This window comes from Xyrauchen texanus, chromosome 4 (genome assembly GCF_025860055.1).
Source record: "Xyrauchen texanus isolate HMW12.3.18 chromosome 4, RBS_HiC_50CHRs, whole genome shotgun sequence".
In the NCBI taxonomy this organism is placed as follows: Eukaryota; Metazoa; Chordata; class Actinopteri; order Cypriniformes; family Catostomidae; genus Xyrauchen; species Xyrauchen texanus.
In genome coordinates, this window is record NC_068279.1 from 2133883 (window position 1) to 2146413 (window position 12531).

General features: G+C 39.5%; 1 protein-coding gene across 4 annotated transcripts in view; it reads left to right on the forward strand.

Annotated features, from left to right (window-relative positions):
• The window catches only part of LOC127642988 (far upstream element-binding protein 3-like), a 45218-nt gene extending 35312 nt beyond the window's left edge, over positions 1-9906 (forward strand). For 2 of the 4 annotated variants that reach the window (XM_052125492.1, XM_052125491.1), the window contains exons 16-19: positions 3-71; positions 6071-6142; positions 6231-6355; positions 8447-9906. In XM_052125492.1, coding sequence (XP_051981452.1) covers positions 3-71; positions 6071-6142; positions 6231-6355; positions 8447-8455 — 275 coding nt within the window. In that variant the 3' untranslated portion in view covers positions 8456-9906. The remainder of the gene's footprint in view (positions 1-2; positions 72-6070; positions 6143-6230; positions 6356-8446) is intronic. The other 2 variants (XM_052125494.1, XM_052125493.1) reach the window with 1 other exon arrangement.
• The last annotated feature ends 2625 nt before the right edge of the window (positions 9907-12531 follow it).

Consider the following 12531-nt stretch of genomic DNA (forward strand, 5'->3'; position numbering starts at 1 on the left):
AGGTCACAATGGATCCCAGGCCAGCCAGATGGACTATTCCAAAGCATGGGAGCAGTATTATAAAAAGCTAGGCAAGTGGCTCTTATACGAGGGAAATTAATCAGTGCCCTTCCATATAAACATGGTCAAGGTTTAGATGAGATTGAGGGCTGCGTTTAGCAAAAAGATTAATTAAAGTTCATTATGAAGTTGAGATATTAGGAGGCACATGGCATTATGCATTTGGCTGGGTGGGATGGGGTGTTAGTGTATTTAGTGTATTCAGTTTCCTCTGGCTGGGAGTCTATGGCAGCCCCTTGAACCATTTGGTAAGACGTTGTGAAATTTGTCACACTGTTTGGGGTTGGTCTAAACATTTTTGTTGGCAGTTTTGGAGTCTGTCTCTGGTCATACATAATGGCAAAGCAGTCTGAATCGGTTCGCTATTCAGTCTGAATGATCAAAGTTTGCGTTCGCGCTGCTTGGCTTGGGAGAGTCACTCATGACTCCCATCAAATCACAAACTTGTATAGCAGCTGTAGATCGGTGCCAACTGTTATGGATGTGGAGGGTGCCTCAAACACAGTTCAACACCTGAACATAACTGCTGCACCTGAAAGGGATTTTCGCCGTGAAAAAGGCCAGTTGCATGATTGTGTCATTTGAGTTTAACTTGCTCAAGCCAGATATCGGCATTAATCCTACCTCTATTTTGAAGAAACATATCGAGGTAAATTTCATATTTCTGTTTACTAGATTCTGTGTCTATAATGTAGCCTGTAAATTAGCTATTTTTCACTGAGATTATTGGGTTTGATATGTGAGATTTAATGCATTGTTATCAATAAGACTGGGCGATAAAACAATCTTGATGTTTATCTGAAAAAAGGAAATCATCCTCTATAACGACGATTAACCTTTGAGTCATTTTCTATTCTTTGATTATGTTCTACATCTAGTCCAGGGGTGTTCAATACATTGATAGTGATGGCAAGAGCACCTCTAGTTGGTTGAGCTTGATAAAATATAAAAGATTGACTTTTTATTTCCTGACGTCTGTCGCTGCGTGCTGTTTGATTGACAGGCGGCTAATGGTCAACTACACTTCATAGTTCCGCCAATGCCCGTCTAGTGAGGCTTTAATGTAAACGCGTACATGTAACCGAATTGAGCACTGTCTATTATGCTATGTCATTGTCAGAAGTGATGCCAAAATATTTAATAATTATGCTTCACCTTTATCATGCTTTTTCTAATGCCTGATAGAGAAGTATCTTCCTTTGCAGAGCAATACTTCAGGCAGAATATTCCACCAGTCACAAACTGTGCATCATGCATGAGAATGAGAACACAACTATTTCTGGGCTTAAAAGATACAAGAACGGAATAAATGTGCAACATTGTATCTCAAATGGAGGACAATGCGGCCCCCCATGTGCTACTTAAAGGGACAGTTCACTCCAAAATGAAAATTCTCTCGTCATTTACTCACCCTCATGCCATCCCTGATGTGTTTGACTTTGTTTCTTCAGCAGAACACAAATTAAGGTTTTTAGAAGACTATTTCAGCTCTGTATGTCCATACAACACAAGTGAATTGATGCCAAAATGTTAATGCTCCAAAAAGCACATAAAGGCAGCACAAAAGTAATCCATATGTCATCCATGACTTCAGAAGTGATATGATAGGTGTGGGTGAGAAACAGTTCAATATTTAAGTCCAGTTTTGATGGAAATTCTTCTTTCTGCCCAGTAGATGGCGATATGCATGAAGAATGTTAACCACCAAAAACAAAAGAACAAGAATGTGAAAGTTAAAGTGGAGATTGACTGAGCAGGGAGGAACATTTACTTAAATATTTATCTGTTTCCTCACCCAACCTATCATATCTCTTCTGAAGACATGGATTAAACCACTGGAGTCCCATGGCTTAGGCTACTTTTATGTGATTTTTGGAGCTTCAAAATTTTGGCACCCATTCACTTGCATTGTATGGACCAAAATAGCTGAGATATTTTTCTAAAAATCTTAATTTGTGTTCTGCTGAAGAAAGTCATACACACCTAAGATGGCATGAGGGTGACTAAATTAATTTTCATGTCAATTATTCCTTTGAAGCCCGATGTGACCCCTGTCCCAAACAACCGCTCTACCACCTCTTTTAAATGAGCTCTTTTACTCTTACTTGAGTAGTTTTTAGGACAGGTACTTTTACTTGAGTATTATTTTTCAGTACTCTTTCCACCCCTGATAGTATGTGAATATGGTAATCGTATATCAAATTATAATGGTAGTAACATAGTGTTCTTTCAAGTACTTTGATGTACAACTATTTATGCACCATTCTGTAGTTGCATGGTGTTTTAAAGTACATGGTATTACCATAACATCAGAAATCACATTATTGCCCAGATGTGCTCCCCTCACACACACACACACACAAACTATTGCACCTACTGTATACGTGATATACTGCATTGCACTAAACTGTAATATACTGTACCATGGCTGTGATAAACGTCATGTGACTACGTCATTTGGGTGCTTTGTCTATGACAGTATGCTCCGTGCATCTGCGGTTGAAAAGGGAAAAAGTATGTTAAAGGTTGCAAGCTACTTTTGGTGTGTAGCTTGTAGTGTAATTTGCTACTTTTTCTGACGTATAGCTTTTAGCTTAGCTAGCTAAATTTTGAGTAGCTTGCCCAACACAGTTTCCAGGAGCTAGTACGTCTTGTGCACAGGGCGCATTGCAAACTTTGTCATCAGCAAAGTAGTTGCAGACTGTCCTCTTGCAGCCTAGTTTTTCTATACTCGTGGATTGTTTACACGTCCGTATGGGCTCGCTGTCAAAAGAGCGACTTTGAAAGGCAGACCATGCATGAGATGGAACAGAATGGCATAGCATGCAGACAATCAAAAGTGTACCCCAACATTAAATAATCGTATTCTTTTGTTTCCTCTGGCTGGGAGTAGGACTGGACTGGTAATCTGGCATACCGGGCATTTTCCCGGTGGGCCGATGCACTTTGGGGCCAATCAGGGGGCGGACTGGCCATTCTTAACCCTTTATCTTGCGTTCTGGTCATTTGACCCAGACCATTTTTATTTTTAAAAATATATATTTTTTTAACTTAAAAATTCCCTGACTTTTTTCACATATGGTTTCTGAAACAACAAAAATAAGGTTGACCATTTTCTTTACATTTTATTGGAGGTTCCCAATCCTTTAGATGAGCACATATGTGGATGTGTGTTTGCATACACAAAGTCCTTGGACGTGCATACACACACACACACACACACACACACACACACATCATGTGTTGAGTACCCTCTTGAGCAACGTCTTTCCATGTACACTTTTTGAGGTATATCTTAAGATCTGCTTATTGTATGTTGTGTTTGGGCGAGTTTGAATCGGGATAGCCCTCTGTAAGTTATGATATGGCATCATTATATGTATGTGTCAGTGGGAATTTCATACACTAATACTCACTGCAGATTGGCTTCTGAGTGAAACACATTTGCTCATTGCATTCTACTAACAGAGACCTTTCCAACGATATACAGTTGAAGACAGAAGTTTACATCCACCTTAGCCAAATACATTTAAACTCAGTTTTTCACAATTCCTGACATTGAATCGTTGAAAGCATTCCCTGTCTTAGGTCAGTTAGGATCACTACTTTATTATTCTGGCATTTCACATTCTTAAAATAGAGAATGATTTATTCCCAGTGGGTCAGAAGTTTACATGCACTGTTAGTATTTGGTAGCATTGAGTTTAAATTGTTTAACTTGGGTCAAACGTTTTGGGGATCCTTCCACAAGCTTCTCACAATAAGTTGCTGGAATTTTGGCCCATTCCTCCAGACAGAACTGGAGTAACTGAGTCCGGTTTGGAGGCCTCCTTGCTCGCACACGCTTGTTCAGGTCTGCCCCCAAATGTTCTATCGGATTGAGGTCAGGGCTTTGTGATGGCCACTCCAACACCTTGACTTTGTTGTCCTTAAGCCATTTTTTCATACCTTTTGGAGGTATTCTTGGGGTCATTGTCCATTTGGAAGACCCATTTGCAACCGAGCTTCAACTTCCTGGCTGATGTCTTGAGATGTTGCTTCAATAAATGTTCCTTCCTCATGATGCCATCTATTTTGGTAAGTGCACCAGTCCCTCCTCCAGCAAAGCACCCCCACAACATGACACTGCCACCCCCATGATTCACAGTTGAGATGGTGTTCTTCGGCTTGCAAGCCTCACCCTTTTTCCTCCAAGCATAACGATGGTCATTATGGCCAAACAGTTCAATATTTGTTTCATCAGACCAGGGAACATATCTCATAAATGTAAGATCTTTGTCCCCATGTGCACTTGCAAACTGTAGTCTGGCTTTTATATGGTGGTTTTGGAGCAGCGGCTTCTTCCTTGCTGAGCCTTTCAGGTTATGTCGATATAGGACTGGTTTTGCTGTGGATCTAGATACTTGTCCACCTGTTTCCTCCAGCATCTTCACAAGCTCCTTTGCTGTTGTTCTGGGATTGATTTGCACTTTTCACACAAACTACGTTCATCTCTAGGAGACAGAATGCGTCTCCTTCCTGAGCGGTATGATGACTGTGTGGTCACATGGTGTTTATACTCGTGTACTATTGTTTGTACTGATGAACGTGGCACCTTCAGGTGTTTGGAAATCGCTCCCAAGGATGAACCAGACTTATGGAGGTCCACACTTGGCTGATTTCTTCTGATTTTCCCATGATGTCAAACAAAGAGACACTGAGTTTGAAGGTAGAGCTTAAAATACATCCACCGGTACACCTCCAATTAGCCTGTTAGAAGCTAAATGGGTAATTGCCTAAAGGCTTGACAGCATTCTCTGGAATTTTCCAAGCTGCTTAAAGGCACAGTTAACGTGGTGTATGTAAACTTCTGACCCACTGGAATTGTGATTATAGTCAATTAAAAGTGAAACAATCGGTCTGTAAACCATTGTTGGAAAAATTACTCGCGTCATGCACAAAGTAGATGTCCTAAATGACTTGTGAAAACTATAGTTTGCTCATTTAAAATCTGAGGAATGGTTAAATGATTTCAACCCAAGTGTATGTAAACTTCTGACTATCTCATCTTTTTTTATGGTTTTACTAATTCAACACAAATTAAGATGGAGCGCTGTCAGGTCCTTATAATGCAAGAAAACAGGTGCCAGCACTATGACAGTCAAAATGTCATATTTAGGCAGTATAAAAGTAATCCACACAACTCCAGTCGATCAATGAATGCCTTCTGAAGCTAATCGATTGGTTTATGTAAGAAACAATTGATAATTATCTAATAATCGGCACTTCCATTCATGGCTCTGATGCTGTTTGAAATGGCTGAACACACTCATGACGTTCATTCAGTTGTAAATAAGCGCTGCTCTGAATTCTCGCGTGAACTCGCTGAAGCGCTTGCGTCATGCGACAGCTACGTGATGCACAAACGTATTGATTTGCTTCAGAAGTCATTCATTGATCGACTGGAGTTGTGTCATTCTTGACCAGGAACTCAATGTGTTGGCACCACATGAACACAACACAAGGGTTAAAGTTGTTTTGCACGTGATTCACGCATCTATATGGGCTTGATAGCATACAATTATTCTTTGAAAGGAAGAGTGATCGACGGAGAAGACGGAAAAACGAAGTATACTCTAGCCTTTAGTTATCTTATTCTTCAGTTTCCGCTGGCTGGGAGTCTATGGCAGCCTCTAGACCCGTATGGTAAAAAGTTGTTAAATTTGGCACACTGGTTAGAGTTGGTGTGAACATTCATGTCTACCATTTTGGGGTCGTTCTCTCAAACCCTCTAGCGCCACCAACAGTTCAAAGATTGACATACCTGCTAACTTATGTATCTTTTTTTCCCTGTGTTACGGCTTGCTTCCCACAGGTGTGCTGAGCCCATAATGGCTTCTTGCACCTGCAGAATAGGTATCATTTGGTTCAGTTTTTAACTAACCCTAACTTAACCCCTACCTGACCCTAACCCTGCCTCTTGGCTTAGTATCTTTATTGAATCTCTAAGTTTGGCTCATGGTCTGTGCAGGTCAACAGAACCAGGGCCAGAGCAGCGGGCCGGATTACAGCAAAGCATGGGAGGAGTATTACAAGAAACAGAGTAAGCACATGTGTTCATTTGTTTTTAACCAAACTTGGCTTGAAATTGGATGACACCCCCCTTACACTTGCGCTCTTGCTGTCTTTAGCTCAAGCAGCCGGTCCTGGCTCTCAGCAGAGTTCTCCTCCAGACTACAGCGCCGCCTGGGTGGAGTATTACAGACAGCAGGGGGCGTATTACGGCCAGGGACAAACTCAGGCTCCCGGCCTTCCGGTAAACTTTGTTTTTACTTTAAACTGCAACTTACAGGTTATGCTCCTACATTTGAAAAGAGCCACAAAAATGCTAAAAATGCGATCGGCATAGCCAAGGTAGCACGACATGCATTGAGGACAGTGCGGTCCCATTCCTTATTTATTTCATCGAAAAGGTCTTCGCATCCAGTCTTGAGAATCTTAATGCACTTTTGCATATGTAACAGTTTTAAAATGGGCATTTCAAACAAACCTGCGTCCACCTGCCCGAAATTAGACGCTCATTAATTTCAAACCAGGATAAAAGTATCTTTATTCCTATATGTCAAAATGTCCAAATAAAAAATACCCTAGTGCCCCTAGTGCACACTAGTGCCCTAGTGTGAGTGCATTTCCCATTCCCCTTTTTGATTTGTAACTAGTAGCACCTTATAAACTAGCAAACAAAAACAACATAGGGCAAATGGTTTTCCTAAAAATCGAGACCTAGAGTCACTCGGCACGCCCTGGATTCGAACATGCGACCCCAGGTGTGATAGTCAGCGTCAATACTCGCTGAGATACCCAGACCCCCAATATCTTTCACTTTAATAATGTGCAAAGTTATCAAAAATAATGTTTTGCTTTGTCATAATGGGATGTGGAGGATAGATCTGAAAAAAATAAAGCATTTTAGCGTAAGGCTGCAACATAACAAAATGTGAAAAGTCACAGAAAAGGAGTCTAAATACTTTCCGAATGCACTATACATTGAAATGAAGCGAAATGACTCACAGGTGTGTTGATGTTAAATCAATTATTTAAAATAAATAACATGTTTTTCAACTTTTGAGGGAACTAGGTCCCATTTTCCACGTATGTGGACATCATGTTTATCAGCACGCTTGATGTACAAAAAATTTATAGATTTTTTAAAGCAGCACATCAAATGAAAATAGAGACGCTCCTCTTTACAACCAAACAGGTTTCAATGACATCACTTAAAGCGGTTTCTTACCAGAGGCACTTTTGTTGACGCTGCACCTGTTGGAGCGCTTCACGGAAATTGAACAGTCATGCTGTTGTGTGACGCGATGCACCAGAAGTTTAACCCTTAAATGACAGTATAAAGTCTTGCGATCAATATTCAGTCAGATTAAATTAATTAAAATTATGCATTGCATATAGCGAAGCCAAAAGGCAACGTCCACACATGTGCACAAGGAGTCGCATGAGGTTGGTGCATGTAATGCATGTAAAATTAATAATTAAATTAAGCAACGCATGCAATTTGTAATCCAAAAGTAATTAGATCACCTAAAAAGGTCCGTAATGTAAAATATTACATTGCTGATTACAAATATAGTAGTGTAGTTTGTAATCCGTTCACATGGATTACATTTCAGAAGTAATCTACCCATCACTGCACTATTATATAAGTGCATATCTCAGGGAGGAGGTATTTTAGCGGATGACAATTAATTTATTTACATTTTCACTGTCTTTGTTAGTGGTGCCAAGCAGCCAATAAGTAATGACCTAAAATCTTAATAGCCACACCCTAAAACATGCTAAAAACGTGCTAGCATCATGTTAACACATGTTAGCATCGCCTAGCGAAGTGCTAAAACATGCTAACACATGCTAGCATCACCTAGCGAAGTGCTCTAACATGCTAAAAATGTGTTAGCATCATGCTAACAAATGCATGCATCGCCTAGCGAAATGCTAAAACGTGTTAGCATCATGCTAACACATGCTAGAATCACCTAGCGATGTGTTAAAACATGTTAAAAACGTGCTAGCATCATGCTAACACAAACATAACACCTACATGCTACCATCATGAAAAACACATGCCAGCAACTTTCTATGACCATAATTGTAGTGCTTTTCAACAAGTTATAACATGCTGTTTGACGAGTTTTGCTACTGTAAGCAACACTCACATTTTCTTCAAGAAATGTACATTCTAGTTGTTGTTGTTATTGTGATGCAACGGTTTATGTAAGCATAGGCACTTGAAGCTGTGCTGTATTTTGAGCATAATCAATCATATGTTGTGTCTTATTGCTTAATTATCAACAAAGATTTTCTGTGTGGTAACCTTTTGTGTCGCTGTGTCCCGCAGGATCATTAAAGCGGCGACCACAGACCCTTTAGTTGAAGATTTTTGAATCACCGCGAGGAGGAAACAGACCTTTTGTAACAGAGGTTTCTAGATTTGCAACGCCTTGAAGACTTTGACCTTTTTTTCTTAGTGAGAAACACTAGCTGTAGAATGACTTGTATGATTAAAAAAACAAAAAAAAGAGAGCGAGAGAGAGACAGACAGAGAGAACTATTTCTAAATCAGGACAAAATTGTTACTAAATACTCGTGTACGCCATTATTTGAATGGGCAACTTCCGGGATCCTTTTTGGACCGTTTCAGAATTGTTTCGTCCTTTTTTGAACTCATCGCCAAAACGAACCCCCGGGAGTTGTAACATTTATCAATCGCGCAATATAATCTATTATTTTTCTAGTTCTGTTGCAATAAAATGATCGTGGGCTTGGCAGTCTCGAATGCGTTTATCGTTTTTTGTTTTGTCATGAGATGTTTTAAGAATGTGTACAAAATGTTTTCTTTCTTTTTCATAAAGCATTTTTAATTCAGCGAGCTACAAAACTGTGATGATGTTTTTGTTACAGAAAAAATATATTATTTTGTTACACATAAATTCAATGAGTGATGTTGGCAAATGTCGGTTCCTGATGTAATTCCTCATGTACTTTGTATTGTCGTTTTATTGTACTCTGGTTAAAAACAAAGGTGCAATATCTTATTTCATTTTTGAAACAAAGACGGACTTCTCTAATGTTTTGGCTTCACCTGTAGTTCTTAGAGAGTTTTTTTTTAGACGTATGGAAATGTAACGGATAATTTTATATTCCAGTGATTTGACGGGAAAGTGTGGTCTCTTGCATATATATATTGTTAGGTTGTTTTTTTTTTTGCCTTTGCTATCTTGTAAAACTATGTATGTATGCTCAGATACTTGACTAAATACTTTATTTAAAAATATATATATATAATTAAATCAAAGACTTTTTTTTTTTGTCCTGCATTTTACAGGAAAACTCTTTTTCTGCATTTTGTCAAAGATTGTGAATGTGTAATTTGAAATTTGATGTTGCATCTTGCGTACAGATGATGTTTTATGTATGTTCTTTAAACTTAATCTTTAAAGCGTTCGAGACTGCTAAGCCCAAGGGCCTACCTGTGTATTAATTAAGTGTAGTTTTTTATATTCGAGTACTCGAAGATCAAAGTTGCGTCTTATTTGGTACCATCCCCGTTTCTCTGAAGCCCCCTAACCAGTATACACTGTGGACTCCTGTACAGTCCGATTGGGTAACTTTTTAATTATATATATTTTTTTCTTTCTACTCTGTGTGATCTAATATATGTATGATTGATTAGTTACAAATTGATCTAGTATTAACTTCATTGCTTAATGAAAAGGGATATTATAATTTCAAAATGTTTAATTTTAGTGTTTCTTTCTTCCTCATGTGTACAGGTAACCATGTATTAAAAAATATCGAAAGACTACTTATTTTTGGCGTTCTTATTTGCTTTGTTGTCCTTTATTTTGAGTTTGGAGTATCCACGACGGTGGTTCGTACACTTCTTTTGCTCCTGTATGATTTCAGGTGTGTGTAGAAGAAATCTATATTTTCTGTTGTGCTTTATCATCTTTAACAGCTGAAATAAATGGGGCACGCGCGCGCAAACACATGCATGCGCACACAAACACAAAGACACACATGTATGCACATACGCACACATGCACGCATGTACGCACATACGCATGCATGCACACAAACACATTTACACACAAACGCATGCATGCACACAAACACATTTACACACAAACGCATGCATGCACAAACGCATGCATGCACACACAAACACAAAGACACACATGTATGCACATACGCACACATGCACGCATGTACGCACAAACGCATGCATGCACACAAACATTTACACACAAACGCATGCATGCACACAAACATTTACACACAAACGCATGCATGCACACAAACACATTTACACACAAACGCATGCATGCACACAAACGCATGCATGCACACAAACACATTTACACACAAACGCATGCATGCACAAACGCATGCATGCACACGCACAAACGCATGCATGCGCACACAAAGACACATGTATGCACATACGCATGCATGCACACAAACACATTTACACACAAACGCATGCATGCACACAAACATTTACACACAAACGCATGCATGCACACAAACACATTTACACACAAACGCATGCATGCACACAAACGCATGCATGCACACAAACACATTTACACACAAACGCATGCATGCACAAACGCATGCATGCACACGCACAAACACATGCATGCGCACACAAACACAAAGACACATGTACGCACAAACGCATGCATGCACACAAACACATTTACACACAAACGCATGCATGCACACAAACACATTTACACACAAACGCATGCACGCACACGCACAAACGCATGCGCACGCACAAACGCATGCACGCGCACACACAAACGCGTGCACGCGTACGTGCATGCATGCGCACACACAAACGCATGCATGCACGCACACACAAACACATTTGCGGTGTTAAAGTGAAACCAAATCTCCTGTTAATTGTTTAGGGAAAGGAGGGGAAGCATGAACGAATGTAACCGTAGCGGGGTTTTTTATGGCGCCCCCCTGATTAATGCAGTGTTTTCGAAACACTGTTTCCGGTGGACGACGACGGCAGTGTGGATAGAGGCGTAAATGTATCTAAACGAATGTGGCCCACGAGGATGAAAGCCGGGGACGGTATAGAATAATAATTAATTTCCGTCACTCCTTTAAAAAGAAAAGAAAAAATGGAGGTTCCAGTGAGACACTTACAATGGAAGTCAATGGGGCTTTTAGAGGGTTTAATGTCTGAAATGAGAAGCGTATCATTTTATAAAAGCACTTGCATTAATTCTGTTAAACCTTGTGTGTTATTTGAGCCGTGAAGGTTTTTTTTAGGGTTTGTTGACATTGCATCATGATGTAAAATTGGCTGTAACTTCACACAGATGTGGTTAGTATGTCATTTTATCACAGTAAACTCACGTTAACGCTGTGTCTATACTTTTGAAACGGTGAGTATTTTATAGTTTATGGACCGTGGCGGAGCTAGAGGGTGGCCATGGACCCTCCCAAAATCCACAAAAGGAAGTAGATCCTTTTCCTAATTGTCTCTTAAGCTATGGGATTGTCTCCCTAGCACTGTTCGGGACTCAGACACACTCCCTCAGTTTAAGTCTAGACTTAAGACTCGTCTATTTACCCAAAAATGCACCTCATTTATCCATCAACTCACAATTAGGCTGCTTTCGTTAGGTCTGCTGGAGCCAGAAACTTCCATTATGATCTAGAACTCTGCATGCTAATATTATTCTATTTCTTTCCATGTCACAACCTCGGCAATCATATTTAATCAAACTACTCCATGATGACCTTTTAGACATTATAGATATTACAGTTTCGTTTTCTGTAAATGCATGATGTCCTGTAAAGCTACTTTGTATCGTTGTGTGTTGTGAAAAGCTTCAATCACCTTTTTCCTCATATCTGGGATTACTTTCGAGCTTGGCATCGTGTGCTACAGGGTGAGACCATTTAGCCAACTTCATGTAGCTGTAAAAGTTGTATTTATGTGTTGATTTTGGTTGAACAGGGCTGACCGTAATCAGGTCTGGGGTGTGTCCAGTCCAGCTGAACCCCATTATGAGCGCCGTTTCATAGATTGGGGGATTTAGTAGCTAAGGGGGCAAATACTTTTTCACACATGCCCAGTTGCTAATGGATATTTTTTTTTTTTACTTCAATAAATAACATTTAGCATTTAAAAACTGTATTTTGTGTTTACTCCGATTGCCTTTGTTTTATGTCATATTTTGTTTGAATTTTTGAAACAATCGAGTCTGAGAAATACACACGAAAACAGAAGAAATCAGGACGGGGCAAATACTTTTGCACAGAACTGTATATATGAGTGTGTTTTTTCACGAAGCTGAAATCTTGAGAAATATCTCTATCTAAAGATAATCTCTCAATTAAATCATCATTAATTAATCATTAATTACTCATTAATTAATTAGTAAGTGACTTCAG